This window comes from Lasioglossum baleicum, chromosome 9 (genome assembly GCF_051020765.1).
Source record: "Lasioglossum baleicum chromosome 9, iyLasBale1, whole genome shotgun sequence".
Taxonomy (NCBI): domain Eukaryota; kingdom Metazoa; phylum Arthropoda; class Insecta; order Hymenoptera; family Halictidae; genus Lasioglossum; species Lasioglossum baleicum.
Window position 1 is genome coordinate 7,795,760 of NC_134937.1, and position 27,735 is coordinate 7,823,494.

The 27,735-nt window shown below is 37.8% G+C and overlaps 1 protein-coding gene across 5 annotated transcripts in view; it reads right to left on the reverse strand.

Moving 5' to 3' along the window:
• Positions 1-27,735, reverse strand: part of LOC143212158 (protein couch potato) — a 251,750-nt gene that overhangs the window by 53,978 nt on the left and 170,037 nt on the right. For 4 of the 5 annotated variants that reach the window (XM_076430606.1, XM_076430602.1, XM_076430604.1 and 1 more), the window contains 2 exons: positions 25,655-25,717; positions 18,947-19,088 (listed from right to left, as the gene is read on the reverse strand). In XM_076430606.1, the coding sequence (XP_076286721.1) occupies positions 18,947-19,088; positions 25,655-25,717 (205 nt within the window). The remainder of the gene's footprint in view (positions 1-18,946; positions 19,089-25,654; positions 25,718-27,735) is intronic. The other variant, XM_076430603.1, reaches the window with a different exon arrangement.

Below are 27,735 nucleotides of genomic sequence, written 5' to 3' on the forward strand. Positions count from 1 at the left end.
GTGAACTGTTTCTTTATTAAAATTATTTAAATATTTTCCCTATGTTTCTATGTTGATAGATGTTAGAGTTGATGCGTGGATATATACATATTCACAACAGAATGTGTTTATTACAACCAGATTAACTAGATTACAAAAACGTGGTCTATCTATGCACACCGTTACATCGCGCTGTGTCGCCATATTGAAAAACAAGTGATCTAGTCATTCCAGTAGTGAACACACTCCAGATCATTCACTCACACCAGATGACTCTGCATACAATTATTAGTGATGATTCGGCTCACATTTCGAATGTACAAACAATATTTTTTAGCGAACTGTACTTCGGTTACAAAACTTTTTGCTCATTAACTCTGATGGAAGTTTCGATGCACTTTTTCTGCGACTGATGCATATCAGTTCGGAAGTACATGTTGGCAACAATGTGTTGTTCGTATAGTTACCTAACGACTACTATAATACGAATTTCTTTTCATCCGGAAGTTACTTAGGGAGGTATAATTTACTTAATGACCAAGGCTCCTCATAATTTTTCAGCTACATGTTCACGGTTAGTCGTGAGATTAATGAAAGGAGTAAATGCGTCTCATACATCGGATATTTAAAATTATTTTCTATTTTTAAAACAATAATGTGAAAGTACCATATTCACTACTTTTTGTTTCACAATTTTTTGATCTCTCAAATTTTTCGATTATATTATTATTTTGTAACTACAATACAAACAGTGTACAACAAATGATAACTCTTTTTTTCAAATTGTCCGACATTCAGTGAACAATTTTCACCAATTTTAACAAATTCCTATAAATCGTTTTTAAGGACTACCCCCAATTGTTTACAAATTTAATCTTAAAGAAATGTCATAATAAATCTTTAATCATAGTAATCAAAATCTACATAAACAATATCTAAAAATCTACGTAAAATTAAATCAAAATAAATCTGTTTTTGGGGAACAAACTATAATTGCAATATTGTATACATATGTTACATATGTATACGTATGTATGTGTGTAATAATATAAAAGATATAATAAGTCGTTATAATCATTTTAATAATTATTAAAAGAAGGTATTCAAATAAAAAAATTTTTTTTCTTTACCAAAATATTGGTTAAGGCTTCGTTGTTTAATTATAAATGAAGTTAAGTAAAGGTAAACATGGTTTAGAACGAACTGTCTGCAAACATAACTTTAATTAAATTAAGATCAGAAAAATGTTTAAATTATAAAACAAAATTTTAAGAAGCAACAAAGTGAAGTAAGGAGCACATCCCAGCAAAATTGGAGTTGCTCGAGTTTCTTTGAACAAGTTATTCAATAGTTTTTCCTAAAGTGGTAGTTTAAAAAAATTTAACAATTCAGCACTTTACGAAATCTGCACCTTCCTGTAAGTTTACCTAATTCCAGCAATCCTTCGACCCTATTAATATTCATTAAATCGTGGGCTTGAGCGCTCATCATTTCGATAATCTCATAATTATGTATGTATGCACTGTTAGCATCTTAGGGTCAGCTAACAAGTTCCTTTTATGAATTGTTAATAGCCCCCACACGCCTTTGTTAATTCCATGAAAGGTAGCCTATCTAGAACGATCACGACCGTGGAAAAACATGATCACTCGTATCCATATACACGGTGTCGCAGAAGAAGATGCTATCTTTACGATGGCTGCATTTGAACTACTCTCGTGAAGATTGCGATCTTATGAAATTTCTCGAGGAGATCATGCTCGGATTGAAGCTCGAATAAAATTGCACTTTTCTTTCCAAATATTCACATGTCCAGTACACTTGTAAATTGTAAACTATAATTATAATTAGAAAATTGTACCCCAAATGAAACTGGAAATTCTACCTCGAGTTCAATATTGATTACTATATGCGTTATACATATATGTATAATATAATATACAGGGTATCCCAAAATTCATGAATTTCCCGAAAGGGGGTGGTTCCTGAGAGTATTTGAAGCGACATTTTCCTTTGCAAAAATGTTATTACCAATGAAAATAGGATTTTATGTGCTACCATTTTTTAATGATTTGTCTAGATAAATTGAGAATTGCATAAACGCAGTCTATTAATAATCAATACTCTGCATTTAGTCTAATTACAGACCATATTTTACAGTTCACATTATGTACATACAATCGTCTGTAGATGTTTGTTTTGAAAAGAACACACCTGAGTCACGAAAATAATGCGACAAAAGTCAGAATAGTGGCCCACTCAGTTCCTACGTTGCAAATCTACAATTCACTTAATGTCTACATTGACAAATTATAAGTTAGTCATAGCTATTATGACCATCACCATTGAAGTTCGTATACCGAACTTCGCGGGGTCGTAACTCCCGTTCCGCTTGTTCGCGACGATACTCGGGGCTTTGACGGTGTTATAAGGATAACACCGACTATTTAAAATAAGTCGACTCCTCGGATGTTAACACTTTATATGTATTTAAAAACTTAACAATATACAATAAAACAATGAGGTTCGAGGTAAAGTGAAGTTGTTTCGGCTCGGCATCTTCCCTTATTGGTTGTCTTAAAAATGGATGGGGATGACGAAGTGATTTCTATTGGTGAGTGGGTGGTGCATTTTGGTCGTAGGAGTAGGGGCGCTTTTGTAAAACTATGTTTAGGCTATACAGGGTGTCCCAAAATTCGTGAAAATCCCGAAACGGGGTGGTTCCTGAGACCATTTGAAGCGACATTTTCCTTTGCAAAAATGTTATCCGCGGCTTTGTTTAGGAATTATTAACGAAAAACACGGACCAGTCAAAAGGATTGCTTCAAATCATCTCAGGATCCTCCCATTTCTCCCATTGAAGGAATTTTGAGACACCCTATAGTTTACATCAGTGATGTGAAATTCAAACAATATTATTCTAATTCATCATAGAGTTTGTCATTGTCCAATACGGCAACAATCAATCGTAAGATCCATTCACGTCAAACTCTGCATTGGCCGATATTCACACTAATTGCCTGACACTGTCAACAACGTGAACGATGTGTTGTTGTAGTCCGAATGTTGCATGGAGCAGGTGGCAGCCGGTTCCTTGCTATTGTGTACCGTAGCGTCGCGTCGTGTCGAGTAATTTGATATTGTTTCCGAGATCAAGTAGTTTCAGCTTCGTTTCGTTTGTAAAATGCTTGGTCCAATTTAATCCTTCGCAGCTCTCTTTCTTTGTTTCCTTTAACATTCTCAGATCAAAGACGCATGCGATCGACATTGTTCTCAACAACTTTCCATTCCCCATTATCCTGACGCGATAAGAAATCCCGAAAAAAAATTTTCAAATGTGTACACTCCAGGACAAAAAGGTAGCACACATGAAAATTTACATGATTTTCATTCGTGTTTACATTGCTACCTTCTCTACGCACTATTAAAATAGTAAATAAAATTCTTTATGTGGACGTATAGTGTTCGTACACCTTTTGGAAACGAATAACGTGTTTCTGTAATTAGTATTTCTATAGTAACATTCTTATAATTACCATTAAGGTGAGTCACAAAAAGAGACTGCGGATCTTTATGCAAAATAAATATTGTTTGCATCGATTGCAAGAAATAGAAACTGAATTGAATGTTATTTCTCCCCTTAATAATTTTAATAGAGGTGAGATTATGTATTAGCATTTCCAATTTTTTAAATTTCCAACAATTTTCAGTTTCATCTACTCTATTTTGGTATAAATGCGTAAAGATTCGCAGTCTAGTCATAAATAACACCAGTTCTATTAATCAATAAGGTAAACAACGATTGCAGCGTACTTAATTATGTATTCGTTAATATTTACAATAACTTATTGATCGGATAGCTCGTATATTATAACCCCTTGGAATAATAAATGCATCGTTACAACTTGCTCCCAGAAAGATAAGTTATTTATAACTTGGTGTGAAATATGTACATACAAACTAATAACAGGATTACATCATAAAGAAGAAGTAAGCTTTTCACTATCCTACAATATTTAAAATTTAAAAAAAAAACTCACATTGAATACGGCGTATTTAAAATTTTAAGTAATAGCATTGTATTATGCAATCCTCATACGCAACGAGGTTTTGTAATTGTTGCAACGGTTGCACAACAGGAACAACAGTTTCACCTACCGCGACCCACGCACATGTAGATACATATGTGGAAACATGCAAATTGTGGAAGTAGCAATTTGCTGTCTGGCTGCACAACGTGTTGCAGAATGGGAACCTATTGTTTTTCTATATCCCAAAACATATTCAACGTATTACGTTCGTTGCTCGAGTAGCATTCTTTACATACTAGAAAACGTGCTTATTCCGAGTAGATACGTAGAATATGCAGTTACATATTAAATTGCTGATTCAATAAATAATTTTATTAACTTGAACCATTTGCTTTTCGTCTTGCAGTTGTTACGAGCCGAGTTCTGGCGGATAAGACGTGGCCGAGGTTTGTTCGTGTGAACGGGATTTGTCGTGAACTAGCTGGTGCCTGTTTCATAACCGGGTGTCACAGAATAGGTTGTCGTGGACTAGCCGATGTCTTTTTCACCACAGGGTCGCCACTAGATAACAAATCGTGGACTAGCCGATGCCTGTTTCATAACCGGGTCGTTACTAGATGGAAGTTTGTGAACTAGCCGGTGCCTGTTTCATCACCGGGTATCACAGAATGGATTGTTGTGGACTAGCTGTTGCCTGTTTCAGCGCCAGGTCACCACTAGGTAGGAAGAAACGGGTGGTCGTGGACTAGCCGATGTCCGTTTTACAACAGGGTCGCTGCTACATAGGAAATCGTGGACTAGCCGATGTCTGTTTCACCACAGGGTCGCCACTAGATAGCAAATCGTGGACTAGCCGATGCCTGTTTCATCATCGGGTCGTCACTAGATGGAAGTTTGTGAACTAGCCGGTGCCTGTTTCATCACCGGGTATCACAGGGTGGATTGTTGTGGACTAGCCGGTGCCTGTTTCATCGCCAGGTCACCACTAGGTAGGAAGAAACGGGTGGTCGTGGACTAGCCGATGTCCGTTTGACGACAGGGTCGCTGCTACATAGGAAATCGTGGACTAGCCGATGTCTGTTTCACCACAGGGTCGCCACTAGATAGCAAATCGTGGACTAGCCGATGCCTGTTTCATAACCGGGTCGTCACTAGATGGAAGTTTGTGAACTAGCCGGTGTCTGTTTCATCATCGGGTGTCACAGGATGGATTGTTGTGGACTAGCCGGTGCTTGTTTCATCGCCAGGTCACCACTAGGTAGGAAGAAACGGGTGGTCGTGGACTAGCCGATGTCTTTTTCACTACCGGGTCCTCATTAGATGAAAGTTTGTGAACTAGCCGGTGCCTGTTTCATCACCGGGTGTCACAGGATTTCGGTAAGGGTAAGGTATTTGGAAGGTCGGCTCTCGTAACTCTTTAAAGAATTGTCGATAAACCTCGAGCGGTAAAGGTTTATCGAAGTGGAAGAATTGCTAGTTACCGGAGTTTTAATGGATGTAGAAATAAGATTAAAGACTCTCAGATGTCTAATATCAAAAGTTACAACATATTCAACAGTAGATTTATGAGATACATTTGTTATTGTATATTGTAAGTATAAGTCGCGGAAGCTAGCTCCCGAGCTCTCGGTTCTGGCGCACTGAGAAATGTGGGGGTGATTCAGTTGAGTTGCCTTTAAGAACCGCGATTCGAATCGTTTTACAGAATTTGATTGGAAGGTAATAAGAGCCTATCTCACGAAATGCGTATAGCTTCGTTGTCAGCATAGAATTAAGCCCCAAAATGGACAAGCTCCTGCCTTTTATACAGTATAGTTGATACTTGTTTAGAAAAAAGGCAGTGGAGGTATAGGAAAAATTTGGAAGACCTTTCTATGTTTTCCAGGTGTATGTACTTGACCATAACGGGAAAGCTGTTTATTTGGGCATGTGAGCCGGACCTCCTACATAAACACATGGTTTCAAGAAGGGAGTAAAAAGCCTCCGTACGTAACACAGTTTATCGTATATTATTTTGTCAATTGAAACTTTCCCGATTAACTTTCGAGCATCGAAAACAGATTAAAATGGCCAGTGAAAATAAAACACAGAAATGTTACGAACTACCACATACATAGGGTGCCACAGTTAACCGAGATCGCCTAATAAATGTCTGGTTCATTTATTATAATATGAACAAATATATTCGAGACAAAATTACAGTATATCCAAGGGTGTATGTAACAGAGGAAAGAATCTTTTTTTAAGTTTTTACGGAGTACGAACATCATCGAAATTTTTTCAAGAAAACCTTATAGTTTGTCTTCGATATTATTCGAGCATAAAATAACCATTCTGTTTCGATCATATAATACCAGGAGGCAATTTTCTTAGATCCTGAAACTCCCGGTTTCCTAGATCAAGACTTTACTGTATATGAAAAATGACTGCAATCATTATTAGTCGTATTTACTTTAATATTTATTTTCTTCTGCGATTGTGTTGCGTTTCGTTAAAGAAATTCAATTTGTTTCCTCTGCCAGCTCGATGAAGGAAACGATTTGTTTCCGAGAGTCACCCCGCATGTAAAATGTTGCCTCACGATCGGCCAAGGAAGATCTAACAGTACAACGTAGCTGCACCGAACTTCGTAATTACGGATTTTCCTGTCATCTGGGAACATCTAATTTTCTCTGAAATTTCTTTACGCTTCCTCTTCCCGCAGCAAACACAATGTTGCCGTAATGACTTGACTGAATCTGCAATAAATCCAAGGTTTCTTACATCTTTCAATATCTGTCGTTTTTTTCCCTCATCGACCGATTGGATGAAAATTTCACAATATATAATATTATAATTGACACTGATTGACCCATATAAAAAAGCAACTCTAAAAAAAAATGCTACTCTTGGTATATTCTCTACAATTCCGGTCAATTGCAATTTTTGAAAAAATTTCTCTTGACAACATGCAGTAAACTATTTAATTGCACTAACTTCTCAAAAATGTTCAAATCGTATAGTCCAATATTGAAAGTCACTGTAATTCTAGTCAGAGATAGAAACATCTCTGACAAGTTGCTCGTGACAAACATAAAATTGTTCAAGTGCCACAAATCCATAAACGTTTACATACAGTTGTGTAACGAGCAATTTTATCAACGACGAATAACGTACAATAGAAACAGTGGGGATCGTTGATGTTTCAAAGAAACACAGAAACTTCGAAAAATGATTAAAGTTCGATAAGGGGATCTTGTGTTGTTATTTCATAAATTTCTGTATACAGTACATATGAAATTTTTTTTAGAGATATCAAGGCCACCTTCATTTTTTTAAATGGAACCACCCTTTTTTAAACATCTGCCATGATAGTCCCTTTTATTACGAATGCAGTGACTATAATCACTCAAGGTCATTCAAGGCCACGGACAAAAAAAACGTATAAAACTAAAACACGGAACCAGAATACATTTATCACCAGTGAGACTTGTAGTAAACATGCTAAGCGATTTTAGGTGTGAAAGTCTTACGTCCTAAAAAGACGTCTTTAAGACCATAAACAGTGTGGCTTTTATATACCCATTGTCTAGCAATATCAGCATTGGTATTATTTGTTCGACTTAGTATTTTTGCTACAATTTCAATTTGAATTTCATGTTCAATATTAATTTAAATTTTTATTGTTATTTTTATTACACTTTTTATATCAATTGCAAATGCGTTCTTCTCATTCACAGCTATTTATTGGTTTAACTTTAAACTCGTTTTTGTCTAAATCTATTTTCACTCTTCCCTTCTTATATTTTAATTAACATTTATGCACCTTCAAGACTTCTTAGGGACATTTTAAAGACCTCCCGAATGTTCGACAAACGTTTCCTGAACGTCTTTTAGACGTCTGATTGTCCAACGCCGACTTAGCGCGGTCTTTAAGATGTTTTTGTGCTATCTGGGAGGTGATAACGTTAGATGTGACTCACCGTGTACATATATCAGAAACGCATAAACATTCAGCCTGGTAATGAGCAATCTCGGGAAATTCATAGAATGTATATTCGGTAGGTTTTAACGGCGAGTCGCGACGAACGTAATTTTAATAGAAGAAAAATTGAAAAGTGGAACATTTCGAAGCCAGGAAAATAATATTATCCCAGAGTAATTTTCCCCCGGCGAGTTATTCGACCGGTCGATTCCCTCCGCTATTCTCGAAGTATTATTTCTGTTGAAAAAATCATTGGAATATCCCCCCTCCCCCTTTGCATTGCTAAAACCGCCTCGGCACCGGTAAATAATTCAGAGGGCTGTCGCACATACGAGTACACATACCATTCGCATTTTACTGCACACAGAGGGTTTTCGTACGTGGCAGGACCTTGCACTTTATTGATTTTAGGCTGACCTGCGATTCCCACGGCGAACCGTACCCGTAAGTTCGAGCGAACCCAACCTGCCTCGATACTGTTCCCTGTCCCCACCACTGTCCGCACGATTTTCACGGCTTTCCGTGTTATTTGCTCGGAATCGTTCAACTTTTCTTTCGTGTTAAATAAACCGTCGATTCGGATCTACCAAACACTGGCCTTAAATTAACGCTAGCCAATTTACAGTTGCGCTCCAGACCTTTTTCTCCGGCTTTGAACTTTCGCTTTGCGTGCCTCGAAACGGCTTATTTTTTCACTCGGTTCTGCAGTCCTACTGGATTTAGTAAAGCAAACGAGCATTTTAAAATGTCGCCTGATTTTCTCACTATAGCTCAGACACCTAAAATATCTTTTCCTTTTATTTTTTTAATATTGTGTAGGGGTTTTTATAAAAGTGAGCGAGGTACTTTCTTCTCTATTTGTTAACATGCCTTGACTTGAATGTCTTAGCAACAGCTATAGATTGTAAACTATTACAGGGGTCGATCATACATATTATAAAATTATAGTTGTCTATTTATAACGATCGCATTAACATCGAGGTCATTAGCTATTTTGGTATACAGTTGTAGATTCAGTTTTCTGTTGACGCAATAATAAATAATCAGGTATTAGGGTTAGAATATGTGGATGCATGGACGTAATCGGAAACTTTGCCAAATCTTTTTTATTATTACTTAATTTTTTATGAAACTTTCACCAATATATTTGTGATTTGTGTTGAAATACAGCCAAAGATTTGATGTTAGTATTACAATTGTGGGGACGCACGGGCCTTTGAACTGTGCCGACGACTGGGACTCTCCGCGTCGCATTAGTAGTGGTTCACACCGATATACCCGAGCCGAGATCAGATTACTACAGTGTTTTTGCGTTTATAGATAATTTACTGTATCCGGAAGTCTCTCGTGATCCCAGTAAAATTAGAAAATTTTACAGAAGTAGACTCTTTTGTTTTTCGGATTTGGTTCTAGAATGAGAAAAACTATAAGAATCACCCAACAGTAACTGTTGAATAAAGGTGTCGTACAGTATTATTATTCGCTACTAATACGGAATCGTCCGTATTTTATAGTCGATGAATGTGAGCCGTTCAAAATCTACCTGAACCGATTTAACGTACGCTTTTACAAGAAGTGTATTCGAGAGATTTACAGTGGAAGAGACGTGGAACCGCGCAGGTAAATAATGGATACCTGACACCTTTGTCTCATCAAAACCGTGAATTTAATATCACGAGAACTGGACATCGCAAAGCAAACGTGCAAGTTACTATATCCAGCCAGGAGATATACTATTTACATAACAGAACGTAAATGTAGTAGACACTTCACCTGATTTCCGTCTAGAAAAATGAATAATACGTATTACAGTGCAGCGAATTTCATGGAAAACTAGTACTGTTACATATAAACATTTTCAGTGGACGATAATAATATATTTTTAGTTGCTTATGTTAGTCGTGAGGCAAGCCAATTTTATGTATTAAGATTTATGTACATATGTACACTAAAGTGCAAAAGAAAGAAGCACCCGGCCATATTTAATAGAAAAGCGTAAAAAATCAAATGAGCACACAGTAAGTTTTGAAAACTTGAAAAATTTCCGTAAATTTTAACTTAAAATTTTCACGAATTGAAAACTCGAAATTTCCCTTCATTCAAAACTTGAACTTTCCCCCGATTTTTACTTGAAAAATTTCCCTAAATTTAAACTTGAAATTTCCCTCAATTTAATCTTGAAATTTCCCTGAATTCATAACTTGAAATTTGCAATTTCCTACAAATTAATCTGGTCTAAACATTCTTTAATCATAATTCGCTTTTATAAATAAATGTGTAGTCATACTTAATCAAAGCTTACGAGTACATAGTATTTACAATTTTTAAGTATCATTATTAATATATAAGTATACTATTAATATATAAATATAATAAGTCCCTAGGAGAAAATGTGAAACGTGTTTTTAAAATATATAAAAAATAGATTAACTTTTTTAATAACTTTTTTATAAACAACTACCGGCGAGTAAAACATTTACAGAGTTAGAACCTGTTTTCTCTCTCATCTCCGCAGCGTGTTTACAGAAAAAAGTAAACAGACGCCGCGCCAAAACAGGCTTAGGAAACGTGCTTCGAAAATATTTAATCCACGCCTAACTTGGGTCTAACGAGTGTTGGAAATCTATAGAAATGACTATCACATTTATGTAGCACATTTATGAAAATTATTTTGTTAATAACTTTTTAACAAAAACCGAGCGACGGCTAAAGCCTTCTGAAGGTCATCGGAGCTGCCTCCCCTAAACTAGGGCTGTAACTTTCCTTCGAAGGTCGAAGATTTCGAAGCTTCGAATTTCGAAGCTTCGGAACTTCGAAACTTCGAAGCTTCGGAAAAGTTACAGCCCTACCCTAAACGTAATATTTACCAAAAACATATAGAAGGGAAATATTCTAAGTCGGAAGAAATGTTTCGGTTTAGAATTAAAATAGCTTCGAGTGCAAAGGGTTAAAAGATTGCGAATGCCCGACAGTCTCGACAAATAACTCGGTGCGTTACCAATGTGCTGAGGAATGCACGTCTGCGATCTCTCGAGTTGCACGGGTGGCTGAGTTTTCACACGCTACAAGGTGAAGCTTTTTATGCCGAAGGTTGTCGTGAACTCTGGCATACGCGTTCTACGCAGTGACTTCAAAGTTTTATCTAAATAACATACGTCTATTTACTGATCGGTATAAACCAGCGTTTCTTAATATCACACATGTAAATAGTAGATAGGAATTTAATTTTAATTTTAAATACAATTTATTTCAATGTTAATCAATGCGATTACTAGACTGCGGATTTTTATGCAAAATAAAAATATTTTGCAACGATTGCGGGCAGCAGGAGTTACAGATTTACCTAATCTTCTTTTTTTTCCACCACCTATTTTCCCGAATTATAATTCATAGTTACACTCTACTTTGTAATTGTATTTCAATTATAAGAACGATTTAAGGTGGAGTGAGGTATCTACGGGACAAGTCCGTTAATTGGTTATTTTTATTATAATATGAATGAAATTTCTCTAGCTTGTATTTATTAATGTAGTATAAGTTAGTATGAAATATTCTACATATGTTGCCCAAGAATAAAGGTGCTTTCCTCGTTTCAATCAACCAATGCCAAACAGTCACGTGCGAGGTAGGTACACGTACAACTTTGAGGTTACCCTGAACGTGCAATAGTTTACACGTTATTAATATATTCTGTGTTGTTATTTTAGGTAAGTACAACAAATATTGACGTAGGTTTACATGAAATAAACCGTTTCTAATGTATTTCTTTAAATTTATTGAGAAAAACACTAAAATGATCTTGCCCCGTAAATATTACTACACGGGGCAAGTCCGTACTATCACGGTGGAGTAAGTCCGTACTGTATGGGTAACTATAAAACTAAACAATATATTTAATGCAATAAAAAGCATTTTGTAGCAGGTTTGATAATAATTCTTTTCTTGCCCCGTAGCGCTCTTGAAACAAGGTTCGAAAGCATTTTTCTTATGAAAACCTCATTTTCTAGAACAAATTTCAATTCACAAATCATATTTTGCGATAACATATTCTCAAGATAAAACTTCATAGGATTTGGCGAAGTGATGAAATTGATATTTTTGACTAGCAAATGAAATAAAACGATGCCCTCTTAAAAAGAGCAACGAATAAATGGAACACCCGGCGTACTTGCGTAGTCGTTTCCGCTCGTTTGTCATATTGATTACCGATATACTCGCGAAGAGGGTTGAAATGGAACATCATGGCAATAAAATTCACTGTTTTAACCGACTTTCCTGTCTCTGGATGACTTCTACTTATTTCAAGAAACCTCTCAACCATCCCAGGAGCACGGATGTATATTTATTGATAACGTAAAACAAACATTCAAAGAGAATCCTCTGGAATTCCGGACCATTTCTTTTATTGGCAATCATTCGATCGCATCGAGTGCCGCACTGCCTTCGTATTTTCTTTAAAAACTCGATTATTTACTCAAAATTAGTTATTTCGACACACTTATTTGTTTATATTGTTAACCCTTTGCTCTCGGAGCTATTTTAACTGGAAAATTAAATATTTCTTCCGACCTAGAATATTCCTATTCTATATGATTCTTTTCTTTTTATAGATACGAAATTGATATAATACCTGGGTAAACTTTACTTTACCGGACTCAAAATTTTTACCTTTCTCCTATAAGTTATTATACGTTTGGTATGTAATTCAGTAGATTTATACCTGGAGAACCTCCAGATCGAAGTTTCGATCCTGTAGGATCAATGGTTCAGGAGTTATGGTTGCTTAACGTTGAGCAGTTTGCAGTGTTTTTGACAGGTAAAGGCGCCGCCATATTGGTTTGTAGTGACGATCGCGCGCCGCTTACCGAGCAGAACCGCTAGATGGCAGCACGGGCACACAGTATGTAGGGATTACGTGACGTCGCGGCCCAACTTCCTACATGCTCCACAAGAGGGACAGGTAGTTAAAAACCTTTCTCGCAAGTACCCGATTCCTCAACGATTAGTATACATATATGTATACCGTCCTCAACCGCCTTCCGACATCCCACCGTCTAAGGCAGAGCCCGAGGTGACGATGTGGTGGCACACGCCGCGGTCTTTGAGATGTTGGAACACGGTTGAGAACGGTATATATACTAATCGTTGAGGAATAATCGGGTACTTGCGAGAAAGGTCTTTAATTACCTGTCCCTCTTATGGAGCATGTAGGAAGTTGGGCCGCCACGTCACGTAATCCCTACAAGTAATGTCGCTAACATAGAGAAAATATATCAGAAAACGTTTGAGGACAAATATCGTGAAAAAATATTTACAATAAATGATAGTTTACGTACCTAATCCCAATCTAATCTCAACCACCGACGAGATACTATTAAAGACTGCCAGCCTTATGGGAGTTGATGTCTCTCGAATTTTTCGGTATTTCTTACGCCCTCTAGGATATATTCTGGCTCCATCCAGAGAAACAGAAGGCAATCGACGGCATTTTGTCGGCGAAGAAGACCATTGAGGAGATTCTCGTCGCGATGTATCGGTGAGAATGCGAATTATCACGAAACCATATCGATTATTATTAAATGTTACATTCTCCGCCATATTTCAGACGATGTTTTGGCATTATTGTGGCACTATTTCGAATTTTTAGCGATGTGGTATATCAGGTCACTGTAACTTTCACGTTATCCCCGCGCCCGGTTACCCGTCCCCCTGAATAACACAGGGGCTGGCAGTCTTTAATAGTATCTCGTCGGTGCCTCAACTAAGTAATTAAAGGCCCTAAATTGTATTTTTTAATCCAGACCGCTTAAAACGCAACATCGTGGCCATGCTTTCCAAAATTCAAACAACAATCGCAGTAATATAGAGTATATTATCGTTACTGCAATCCAATATGGCGGCGCGCTTACCTGTCAAAAACACTGCAAAAGTCCTTACAACTTTAAGCGACCATAACTTCTGAACCGTTGATCCTACAGGATCGAAACTACGGTCTGCAGGTTCCCCGGGTACAGAACTACTGTATTAGATACCAAATGCATAATAATTTACAGAAGAAGGGCAAAAATTTTGAGTCCGGTAAAGTAAAGAGCAGCCTGATAAATACCTCATGCAATGCTTATATGTTTAATAATTGATTTGATACTAACATATCTAATAATGTAAACAATATTTTGAATAATGGTATAGCAATTTTTAGTGGTGACTCTGAGTCACCGCTCGAATGCTCAGGGTTAATATTTCTCGATATACAGCGTCATTTTTATGAAGGGACCGATTGAGTTTCGTCGAAATGGATAGACATTCGAAAAAATCGATTTAACAAAAAATGTTCTGTTTCTAGGACCACATCTCCTGATGTACAGGGTTTGCAATTTCACCCTTTTGCAAATGAATTTCACCCTGTTGCAAATCAATTTAACCCTTTTGCAAATCAATTTCATCGATTGCGAATATGTAAAATTAATTATTCATTTATTTAGATTAAATTACATATTTATTTAGCCACTCGTGAACATACGTACCTACTTTCATTTTTAAAATTTATTAATCGAAAAAGGGGCTACAATGAATATACATATCTACAGAGAGAGAGAGAGAGAGAGAGAGAGAGTTTTCATACATTAGAAATAACTTATTAACATAAACTGGTAGTTACTTATTAATAAGTATTTGATGTACATTTGTACATCTTTGCAATGAATAAATTTTAAATTTTTTAACAATTAATATTCATTTGGTTTGATTTTTTTTACAAAAACTTACTTAAAAATACTTTACTTGCAAAAGGGTGAAATATTGATTTGCAAAAGGGTGAAATTCAATTGTAAAAGAGTGAATTTCCCCTTCTAGTTGGAGGGGCCTAGGAGATCTCAAGGTCAGTTTAATCTGTTTATATAAAACCTTATATTTTTGCTGTATAGTCTGACAATCTCTTGTGTGACGGGTTCGTTAACCCCGGCACGAGGTCATCCAAGGTCACATGGTAGGTCCCTCGGACCAACTAATAAACACAGAAAGTAAAATCTGTGTCGATAATCAAAAGACGATTAACTCGTCCTGATCGCTCCATTTTGATCGTCCATTGAACGTTCTAGACCAGACCTGGGCAGTAGTGCTCCGAGAATCGATGACGGAGAATCGGCTAACCCCACACTCGGCCGGCGAGCGCGAGAGGGGAATACGAGCTCGCCTTACTTGCCTTAGGCAGGCCTGGGCAATATCTTCCCCGCTGTCGCTTCACCACTCCCACTACCAGTGTGCCGGTGTTCCCCCACTATCAACTATTTCATATTACCTTCACCGTGCTTTGCCTCGCGTGATTGCGAGGATACGGCCTCCTATACATACATACATGTACAGGATGTACCAGATAAACTGTTACAACCTGTTTTTTCGAAATCTAATGAAGATATCGAATTAATTTTTTTTTAATTATATGGTAAAAGAGGGCTAATATTTTTTTTTAGAATTTATTACGTTTTTTGGGGGCGAAAGGGGGACCCCACTTTTTTTTATGAAAAGTATTATTGATTTTTTGTTATTGTGGTATCCCTTATTAAACTCAACAGCTTTTACTTGAACGTTTTTTTTCTTGTTGCGCATAGTTACAGAGTTATAGCGAACAAACTGTTGTGAATTGATACGTTGAAGAAACCAAAAAAAGAACGTAAAATATCATAGTATTATCACGAGAGACTGCGGATCATTTTGCATTTATGGCTTCTGAAAATTTTCACACAAAAGGGTGTAATATAAAATTCGACAGAATTTAAATAGTAGTACAATTAATTTGATTTTGAAATCCCTCCTTCCCCCACCATTCGAGTCCTGAAAAAACATTACACCATATAATTGTTCCCTTCATATCGAACAATTCTTGTAAACAAATTTTTTTCGTAACTTCGGTGCGTTGCGAGATATTTCCGTCTTCAGATAAATGAAACACCCTGTGTACACCTGTGTGAATTTGTTGGGGAGAACTCAGAAGTAAGGAGAGGCTTGAAGGTCGTTAGTGGCTCGTGAGCCATAACTTGCCCAGGCTTGTCTTACGGCGAGCTGGTATTCTCCTCTCGCAGTGTTGCGAGTCGAATGGTGATAGTCAGGGTAGCCGATTCTACGTCACCGACTCTCGGAGCACTAGTTGTCCAGGCCTGTTCTAGAGCTACCAATTAGGGCATCTTGTGTATATACAGATGAAACAAACGTATTGTACAGAGAATGAATATTTTTCTTGACTTATTTCTCGTGAAATTCCCGTTTCGTTGGGAATTTCGCATGCGTTCGGATGCACATTAGATGTTCGAATGTAAGTGTATATTTATTATTTATTTATTTATTGATGCCATAAACCATGTTTGGTTTATATAGCATACATTAGTATAACACTTTACCAATAATAATGAAGTATATATCGTAATATAAAGAATGTACGTGTATATGAATGATCGATGTCTACTGTTCGACGGGGTACTAAAAAAATCGCGGGGAGAACGCATGCCCACACGCACTAAATTGGCCGGACAGTGGTCCAAGTATGGTCATTAATTCGATCACTTAAATTTTAATCGTTACAGTGTTCTGTAATAGTAAAGCACTGTCAGTTATTGTTGAGAACTGTTTCGCAATATCAATTTGAAGTTATCAGTAATTTTTCAAATCTCTTTTTTTATTCTAAATTTTAAGCACGAAATGTTTTGTATCGTAAATAAGTTATCAATCACAATCAAAGTAAGTTAATATTGTGTCTATTGATTAGAATATTACTGATAGACGCAATATTAATACATCATTAATTTGAAAAGAGTATAAGGTCCTCGAATTTGTTTTTTATGAGCTACAATACTGTTGCGATGAAAATATGTTAACCCATTAAAAAGAAACTTCGATGACCTTGAAATCTCGAAAAAGTGACCTCAGAAATTTTGTTGCCTATCACTACATTTGTATATATGATTACTCTTTTTCTCTGACCTTTTTCCTATCAGATATTTAAGATGGTCAAGTTAGGTGAAATACCCTGGTTGTACCCAGACAGCACCCGACGTGTTATAGACGTCTGTTTTACGTTGTTTTTAGGCCTGAACGTCTTTTCGGAGATGTTGTCTAAAAAGACGCATAAAATACGCCTAAAAGACGTCTGAACACATCTCTAAGACGTACCGTTTTGTAACACACGATATTCAGAAGTCTTTCGGGAGCCGTTCAGACGTCCGGATGTCGTGCGGCAGGCGTCTTACAGATGTGTTTGAGATGTCTCAATGCTATCTGGGTATTAATACTAACGTATTGTTACCCTGTACATGTCCGTATTAATTGCAATAAATTTCATATGAATCTATAAATAGCATACCAATAATTATAATAGAATGGTATGAACCTTTTCAAGGTTATTCAATCCCGAAAATCATCGACGTACATATTATGCGTCCAACGAAAGATGGCACAGAGAAACTTTTAGGTACCACGTGGTATCCCTACTTCACGCTACACGTCCTCAGCGATTGGCCGAATCGTATGACGAAGACAGCAAACGAGCGCATTGAGTGTGACTGCAATAGAGCGACTTAGTGACGCCGAGCTCCTGTGCAGTGTCGCCAGATGAGGTAGACACCAGCTTCATTTCCTCTCCTCCTTTCCCCTTCCACTATCCCATTCCAGCATTATGCGCATACTCCAACGTCCCCCACTAAGACCGTGCCAGTGTCGCCAGATGAGGGGAATCACGGTGAGATGATGTACCTCCTCTCTGGTGACCAGACCAGAGATGCCAGAGCTGTGGTACTAAACCATACCCCCACCATAGCCTACTATTGCCCCTCCGTTGTTTTCCAACGCGCCTGCGCGCTACCCTCACCAGCGTACCTCTACGGATACAGTAGACTGATACGCTGGTGAGTCTAGCGCGCGGGCGCGTTGGAAAACAACGTAGGGGCAATAGTAGGCTATGGTGGGGGTATGGTTTAGTACCACAGTACCACAGCTATGGCATCACTGGACCAGACTAGTCCACGGCACGGGCACCGTGGTCTACGGTCTTAGTGGGGGACGTTGGAGTGTGCGCATGGTGCTGGAATGGGATAGTGGAAGGGGAAAAGGAGGAGAGGAAATGAAGCCGATTTCTACCTCATCTGGTGACACTGGCCCGTGCTGTGGACTGGTCTGGTCATCAGAGAGGAGGTACATCATCTCACCCAGTGATGGTACGTAAGGCGCTTTTTTCGCGCATGCGCGACGATTCTAGCCTCAGACGAGTCAGTCGAGTACGAAGATCAGGTACATTGGCCTCCCCGCTAATTTTTGGCCCCTGCCGTAGGGCAGCGCCAAAGCCGCCACAGTTCCCCACAAACTTTCGCGCATGCGCGAAAAAAGCGCCTTACGTACCATCGCTGATCTCACCGTGATTCCCCTCATCTGGCGACACTGCTCCTATGTCGAACGTTCCCGCCAGAACCTAAGCGCAAGGGTGGGATCCGCAGCCTAGCGTCAAGAGTGGGGTCTCGCAGATCCCCCTGCACCCCACTGTCAGAATCTTGCCATCTTTCGTTGGACGCATAGTAGATCTTACCCTTAAATCTCCTGTTGCCACTTAAACAAAGAACAGCTTACATAATTATAATAATTGATATACGAGTCCAGCACAGCTTTGGCGTTCCTGAAGAATTTTGCTGATCCGCAGAAGTGCGAAAAAATTAGAGACAACCTTTGTTCTTCACTGTTGTTGCGGTGAAGAATGTTTATGAATTAATAGAGATCATACTTTGGCACACTGTCCGACGCGTCGGTGTCGGGAACGTGTGAGGGCGAGCCGGGGGTGGCTTGGGTCATGTATCGGAAAAAATACAAAAAAAAAAGAACTATACTGAGAAAGTGAGAGAAACAACAGGAAGGAAGATACGCTGTAGTCGGTGCAGTGGGTGAGAATAGTAGTGAGACGTATCCAGCGAGTGAACGAGTGGCGGTGCATACTTACGTCCAGTTAGAGGGTGCATCAGAGCAGGGTGCGAGGTGGCTGCTGCAGCGGCTGGTTGCTTGGGTTTGCTAACCTTTGTGTTACTTTTTGCAAATTCCAAACGTATGGTTTGTGGCATATCAGGATCGAATCTAACCCCCTGCTGCAAATAGATTCCCTAAATTAGTAAACCGGGAGCACACGTGGAGGCTTGGATTTGGTGAGGAGAGAACAGATAGTACGCTTCATGTTTCATTGTCAGATTCAAGCGTGCCCGCAAGTTTTTCATCGGCTCCTCGACTTTCGTTTCCAGCTTGTCGCATACACTAATCCACCGACTTTATCGTTAACATTTCTTTCAAACGTTCTCTGTCCACCTAACTGCTAACCCTCAACTGCTGAGATAGAGTCGTGCGACATTACTTCATTCAAAGTTAGCTTCATACAGTAATGGAAATGTTTACTCTAGAACAAGTACGATCAATAAAAAAAATCTGCATTGCTTGTGAATTCTGAATATTTTAAAGGAGTATTTTCAGATCGATATCGATTTTCACATAGTAAGCTTACAAGGGAGGTTACCTAACCGTAACACGCCGATTTTCATGAAATTTTAGTATGGTACAGAACTCAAAAAAATATTTGACACGGATTTTTTTATAGCTCGCGACAGTATCATGTACAGGCTCATAGCCTGAATCTGTTCATGTTTATAGCCCTTTAAATTTGGAGTGGAAAATCCATTTTTGCATCTTTGAATGACGAATCTTCCAGTGTAAACTTGTTTTTAAATAAATAATTTGTCTAAAAATCACCCAAATCTACTGGATTACATAGGAAAAAGGCAAAACTTTCTGATTACGCAAGGAAAAGTGCAGCCCAAAAAAATTTAATTTTTAACATGTCCTTTAAACAAATTATTTTGTTAAGAATCATTCAAAGACGGGCAAATTGTATTTTGAAATTTTTCGTCTAGTCCTAATAGTTTCGGAGATATTCAATAAAATGGATTTTTCATCCCAAAATTTGAGGGCTATTTTGCCCCTTAACTCGGATGTCAGCAGTTATAAAAAAAGATGTGTCAAATATTTTTTTTGAGTTCTACACCATACCAAAATTTCGTTAAAATCGAAGTGTTACAGTTGGGTAACCTTGCTTTGTCAATACAAATAGTTGATCCCTTAAACTGACTATTCGTAAGTTAGAATTTAGGTGGAACTGTTGCAACCCTGGGTCAAACTAGAGCAAAATTCCGCTACCCGGTAAACTCTATACATACATATAAACGATGATATGTTTATATTCATTTGAAAGAAAATATATATGTATAGGTATAAGGCTGCTCTTCTCCTTGCGTAACCAGAAATGTTTGCCTTTTTCCTATGTAGTCCAGTAGATTTGGCTGAGAAAATGCCAAACATCCAAGTTTCAGTCGTAGGAGATCAGTGGTTTAAAAGTTATGAGTGTTTATACTTGAGCGATTTTTTTTCAGCGATTTTGACAGGTAAGGACTTAGACCATATAAACTCATAGACACGGCATGTGTATATGAAAGCCGAGAATGCAGTGAAGGAAAGATTTCTGGAACATGTGACTTCACACACACACATTCCTAAGATATCCTGTCCATTCTTTCGCCCGCTGACCCTCCCTCACCCCCCGCCCCCCATAAGCCAAGCGTAGGCTCTGTTCTTATGGTCCGCGGGCCGATGAGTATAGTTTATACATTTTTGGAACCTGTGACGTCACGTATTGCTTAATCTTTGCTTCAAGGAAAATTATCTCAGCCGTGTCTATAAATTGATGTGGTCTAAGGATAAGAACGCCGTCATATTGTTATGTTCTCAGACATCGTCTAATGAGCGGAGCCGCGACAAGGTTGGTCTGGGTTAGGTTTGTGCGGGGGTAGGGGGAGAATACGCTTGCAAGTCTACATTATCGACATCACCGCGTGCTTGTGCTACCACCTAGCGGCTGCGCTCGTTAGACGACGCGCGACTCTCAGTACATACTAACATGGCGGCACTCTTACCTGTCAAAAACACTGAATATCTCTCAACTGTAAATATTCATAATTTTTGAACTAGCAAATTCCTAATGTTAAAAAAAAGTTAAACAATTTTGGTTTCCTCAGGCGAGTTCATCCTTTCACCAGCTAAATAATGATATTCGATAAGAAGTCTAGAACATGAGAAATTTAATTAAAAGGGCCAATTTTTCTGGACTAATTCAAAGTTAACATCTTTGAAATGACCTGATAGTAATTTGTCGATCAATCGTTACACGGCAATAGCAATTTTATTTTCATAATAAATTGTTCAATAATAATAGCAATACATACTCTCAACTCGTAAAGCCACAGTTTATTTTGAGTAATATGATCCAATAACCTCTGTTGAAGCCATTACTTAGGAGGAAATTATTCAGCTTGTTTTTGACATTTCAGAATGATTGAAAGTCTCTTAATTGGTTTCCTGTAGTTAGAATATTATGAAAGCAGCAAACGTTCAAAATTGGAGGTGCTCGTGATGGAGTGGCAGGATGCTGTACAATAAAATGTCTGTTTTACTTAATTTCTTTGAGTACCATCTGTTGCAAACAACGTGCTAACGATGCTACTTATTTCAAAATATATCGTAGATCAAAATCATAGAAAACAAAATATATATCAATTTCACTGTTTTAGAAAAAGACAGATCGAGATACGTCAGAATCCACCTCGGCACTTGATGGTTAAACTTCTCCTACACTAGTTGAGGTGCCCGTAAATCCCATATTAAATAAACCATTTAAAAACCATTCGCTCTGAAAGTAGTCTTAACCCTTGGCACTCGAGTGGCGACTCAGAGTCATCATTAAAAAATTGCTGTTCCTTTAGTCAAAATATTGTTTACATTATTAAATACGTTGACATCTAATCAATTACTAAACATTTAAGTATTGCATGAGGAATTATATCAATCTCATATAATGAAATCAAATGGAAAAAGTATATAGAATGGAATTATTCTAGTTAGGAAGAAATGTTTATTGTAATTTTCGAGTAAAAATAGCTTCGAGTGCAAAGGGTTAAATTTTCTTTCATCCAGTAAAATATTCTCGCACTCCACTTGTAACTTATTAGAAATACATTGCTCTATCTGTGAACCCCTGCCTCATAATATCGCGAAGATTTTAAATTGATTAAAGAAAAAAAAACACTCTATTTTCCTCCCTTCGATATGTAACCTTCAACTCATTCCCACGAACATTATAGAAATATTTATTTCTGTGATGTTAATTAATCGAGACGATTTAGCACTGACGAACACATTTGAAAAAGGAACCACAAGACAAGGGGTTGATATATCGTGAACCAATTTCGAAACAACAGCTGGCAACGAAAGATTCGGTGAAACGATCTTCAACTGACGACGTAAAACCGACGCTAGGGGATGAGGATGCGAAAATTACAGGGAAATTAGCACAGGGTTCGTGTGTGTGTGTGTGTATGTGTGTGTGTGTTTGTGTATACGTGTCCGTGTGTCTATATACGTGGGCACTGACACAAGTGGGGGTGGTCGTTCGTTAGTCAGTTCCAGGGTGTTCTCAGCGATCGTGTCCATCCGACAAGAGGATGTTTCGGATTTCTCGTAAAGAAACTGGTTACACAGGGTTATCAGACATTGCAGGTTGCGTGAGTTCAGTTGCGGTGGTGTGGTAAAACAAAATCTCTATGTATGCAAGTATATACATATACATACATATATGTATACAATATAATGTATATATACAGGGTGATCCAAACATGTCGTGCTTCCTTAAAAGGGCTGTTTCTCGAGGTCATATCAAGTAACTTTTCCCTTCGCGAAAATCTTATCCGCGGTTTTCAGAAATTATTATTAACGAAAAACACGGAACAATCGGCTGAGCTGGAATCCGTCCGCTGTAGCCGCGCTCTGATTGGCCCGTGTTTATCGTTAATAACTCCTTACGGGGGTCGTCTCGTTTCCAGGATTGCAAGGGTGCCCGGCATCCGAGGAGGCATGGCTGTGGGGGCGGGGATGTGGGAGGGGTGGGTGCCACCTTATCGGTGGCGGCATCTTCTTACCCCGGCCGGGGCGAGAACCTTCGGGTCTCCCGCTCCGAGCGGGGGATACTCCCCCAGAGGGGTCGGGGTATGCGTAATTTTCACACAGAAAAAAAGGATTGCAACGGTGCGGGATGCGTTTTCCTATTTCTCGATAATGCAAAGATGGGGTTTTTCCTAATAGTTCCATTTTTACATCTACCAGGCGTAATTTGCATTATTCGGCAGCATGTAGCTGTCGCAGTTTTATGACAATAGCTACATGCGCAGCTTTATGCTTCCGAATAATGCAAATTACGCCTCGTAAACCTAAAAATAGGACTTTTGAGGGCTCCTGGGGTCTAGATGGATCTTTTATCTAGCGGTTCTTGGCTACTGGAAAAGTCCATCTTTGCATTATCGAGAAATGATGAGGCGCGTCCCGCACCCTTGCAATCCTGGGAACGAGTCTAGCCACTCAACATAGCCTCGAAAAACATTTTCGCAAAGAAGAAAGTTACTTCAAATGACCTCCCTCTTCAAGCAAGTAAACTTGTTTAAGACACCCTGTATATATACTACGTTAAGATTTTACCGTATATGCGCACGGCAATGCCTTGCTATTTATCGACCTATCGGAGTTTGATATGATACTCGTGTGTTCGCGCGTCGACTGCCATAGAAACTTTCTGCTACTCATGCACATAATACATATAATTAAACAGTGGATCTTTATGTGAATTTCTACCTTCATAACAGATTTAATAAAAATAAAACATTTCGTTCATTGAGTGAAAGATTCTTTGTAGTAAAGAAAAGATATAAATAGTATTCATCTATATTTCTGTATACCTTGTCCTGGATTTTAGAATATTTCATCTACTATAAATGTGCAAATAACTTGTGCAAAAAAAGTGTTTAATAACTGATAATAATTCTGAAATAAAGAAGATTAACCTTTTTTTAAAGGAGTTTTTTTTAAGTGGTCTACAATTTTTATTATAGTAAATTATAGAAGTTTGTAGGTTTTTAAGAAAAGTCAGATGTATCTATTATAATACGGGTCACGACTGACCCAGCGAATCATTAGGATTGGACCTTTATAGACAACTTCAGAGAATCAAAAATGAAATTATATTAACATCCATGGACATTTTGAGAAGTCATTACGAAAGATTATTATTATTTTATGAGCGAGTCCACAAATATCGTTCTATATACGCGTGATTTTTTATTTTTATGAAATATAGCTCGATGTTCCGATTAAAATGCGAATTTAAATTCCTCAGTATTGTTTGAACTTTTTCAGTTTCTAGAGTTGAAACTTAAGAAGATAGAGATGTGAACACGGAGAAAACGGTGTCCGTTAAAGGAACATCGAAATTTAATGGAAAAATACAGAAATTACAAGTTACAAATAATGTTTTTGAATTTTCACTGTTCTTTTCGTGATTCTAACTACGCTTGATCGACCTCGTTGGAAGTTTTCGCGAGGTCCCGATCAGCGATCAAGTAACGAGGCATTGCCGTTATACGCCGCGCCGGTATCACATTTGTACAAGATCAACTCTAAACAGTGAAACTCCTGTACAAAGACATAGGTACAGTGCTTATCAGAAGTATAGACGCACTGTGTTATTTTAATCTTCGATTGATTTTTTTTATCGTATGTTTAGAAAATTTTGAAGAATTATGATTACTACTAAAACTATTCATATATGGCATTGCAGGGAAGGATTTTCTTAGACTTTTCTTTTTGCTTCTAACTTCATATCGTACACCAGGGGCCTATATTCATTGTAAGAGTGAAGTTAGTAAAGTATTAAGAGACTCGGCATGAAGATAGCCACAGAATTGGTTGTTTGAAATATATATATATATATATTATATATAATAATATATATATATATATATTATTATATGTATATATATATATATATATTATTATATGTATATATAATTTTTCAAAGTATTCTAAACATACGATAAAAAAAATCAATCGGAGATTCATCAGAGGGTACGTTTTTGTTAGAACAGTAGGGTGATTCGGTGGTCGAGAAGAGCGAATGGAATAGTGGGGGGGGGGTGACCACGCTTGTCAGGAGGTAAAACAACACCATATAAATATATATATTTATATCGATAATATGTCACACGGTGCAACCAGCGTTATTACAGTACGGTCTTGGTACGTATACAAAAAATAGGTATTTCTACTGTATGTCCCAAGTAGAGAAGGAAGAAGCTAATGGTAGAGATAAAGATAGAAGGAGATGTGTATATATATATATATATGTACACATATATATATATATAAAGAAAGAATGAGAGAAAGTGGCAGAGAGAGAGAGAGAGGGGGAGAGAGAGAGAAAGAGAGAGATCGACAGAAAGAAAAGTAGTGTATGTGTGTAGTACTTGATAGGTAAAAGAGCTACGTAGCATTAACCCGTGCTAGCTGGAATCTAAGGCGGGGCGTTACTTTATATATTATATATATATAGATTTTTGAAAAAAAAAAGATTGAGAATTGCGGGCTATGTTTGTAAGTGTGTGTATGTGTATATATATATATATATAATATATAAAATATGTCTAGTTGTAGGCTGCCCTCGGGAGCTCTCGCGTTTAATCGCGGAGCCCGGGAATTTCTGTTTCGATGTGTTCATGAAACGGGCTATTACCTGAAGATCCTGTTTCGCCGCTTCTGCGCCGGCCCTCGTGTGAAAAGTCACGAACCCCACCGGCTGAAATCATACGGAATAAAAACATGAGTCGCGTAATCCATGTTGCGTTGCTAAGCATTATATCTATTTGTAATTTGTTGTATACAGGGTGTCTCAAAATTCCTTCAACATTCGAAAATGGGAGGTACCTGAGATCATTTGAAGCAACATTTTCCTTTGCAAAAATGACGCCTGCGGCTTTGTTAAGGAGTTATTAAGGAAAAACACGGACCAACCAACACGCGTCTAGGTCGCGCTCTGATTGGTTCGTGTTTTTCCTTAATGACTCCTTAACAAAGCCGCAGGCGCCATTTTTGCAAAGGAAAATGTTGCTTCAAATCATCTCAGGTACCTTCCATTTCCGGATGTTGAAGGAAGTTTGAGACACCCTGTATGTATAAATCTCGATAATTTAAATTAGGCCTCTTACAACTAATCGATTGCAGCTTTCTTTTCACTCTACCGTTCGTAATCGGGGTACCTGGGTGCCCGCATAAACGTGAATAGTAAAATCAGATTGCAGTACTGTATGTCCCTCTAGTAACCATGCAACATTTGTTTGAACATTTTTTGTACAACAAATAACTTAAGAGTTATTTGAGACCGTCACGTTACGAGACCTATGCTGGCTACCTGTCTTCTATTTCTCCCAAAATGTTTATTTTAATGTTCATCTTAATGTTCATTTTAATTTTATTTTTTATAATAAATAATAAATAAATGGAAAGCGATTAGCGTGCGTTAAGACATATTTCTTCCATCCGCTACTTTTTGTCATTCCAAGTAACATCAAAATTACAATAGTATTTTAGTGAGTGTACAATGAGTTCGTCATTTAGTCAAGCTCAAAATAATTCGAGTCATTTAGTCTTATTTCAGACGTTAAAACGACGTCTCGAAGAAGACGTCTAATTTCAGACATAAAAACGGCGTCTCTAAATACACGTCTTAACGTCGTTTTTTTTTCGTAAAGTCGTTTTAAAACGACGTAAAACAGACGTCTATGAGACGTCGGGTGCTATCTGCGATAAAACGGAAGAAAGCGTAGGATCTATGCATTCGATAAAGTTCTGTTTGTTCAGATTGTTGTTTAAAAGCACCGAAACGAAATGGAGAATGTCGTGATTAATTACACGGCGACAGTAATTGCAGTCTTTTATGTCGGCGTATGGTACTTTGCCCCCTTTGTTCGGTTCATATAATGTTCCGTGGTTGTGAATGATTGTCCTTTTTTATGACACCATGAATCGTGCGTCGCTCGCGTCACCCACCGGTTACGTAAAGAAGATTTAAGTAACACTTGTCCATTTATTACAGCTGAGGAGACGTTTGTTCAGTTATTACTTGAAAGGAAGTATTTATAGTGCCGGTGGGAAAGCGTACACAGCCGACTGAACGTGTGAAATATATCGCTTCAGCGATATACATACATACAATACATGTGTATATGCTCAGTTAATACAAAAAGAAATTAAATAGATAGCCAGATAGCACACGACGTCTTCAAGACGTCTATTTTACGTCTATTTTAGGTCTGAAAATCTTACAATCTAGCAGTAAGTATTAATATTGGTATTATTTGTTCGAGTTAGCGTGTTTTCTGATATCGCATCAGGTTCGTCTGCGCTTGACTCGATTCCGAGAGGCTCCCTGATTTCGCGTTAGTTTCGTCCTCGTTGGTTATAATCCTAGCGGCTCACAGTGGTCTAGAAGTCAGTTTTAGTGCGAATTAATTATTGTGCGAGGAAAAAATTGACATTTTGTGTAAAAATTACTTTTAAATATTTGGGTAAAGTAAATAAAACATAATTTACGATACTGACTACTTGTTTATTAATATAATAACTATTAATCTAATACTACATTCATTAAAATTTTTTAATGGCCTTCCAACTCTTGCGGGTTCAAGTTCGTGAATGTCAATCTCGTTAAAGGGGAATACTATGGTCGATTCTAACCAAGTCTTATTTGTTGACAGGAATCTATCTTTATAGCGTTGGCTGTGTGGAGCGAGTAGGCACTGGACTTCGAACGCACAG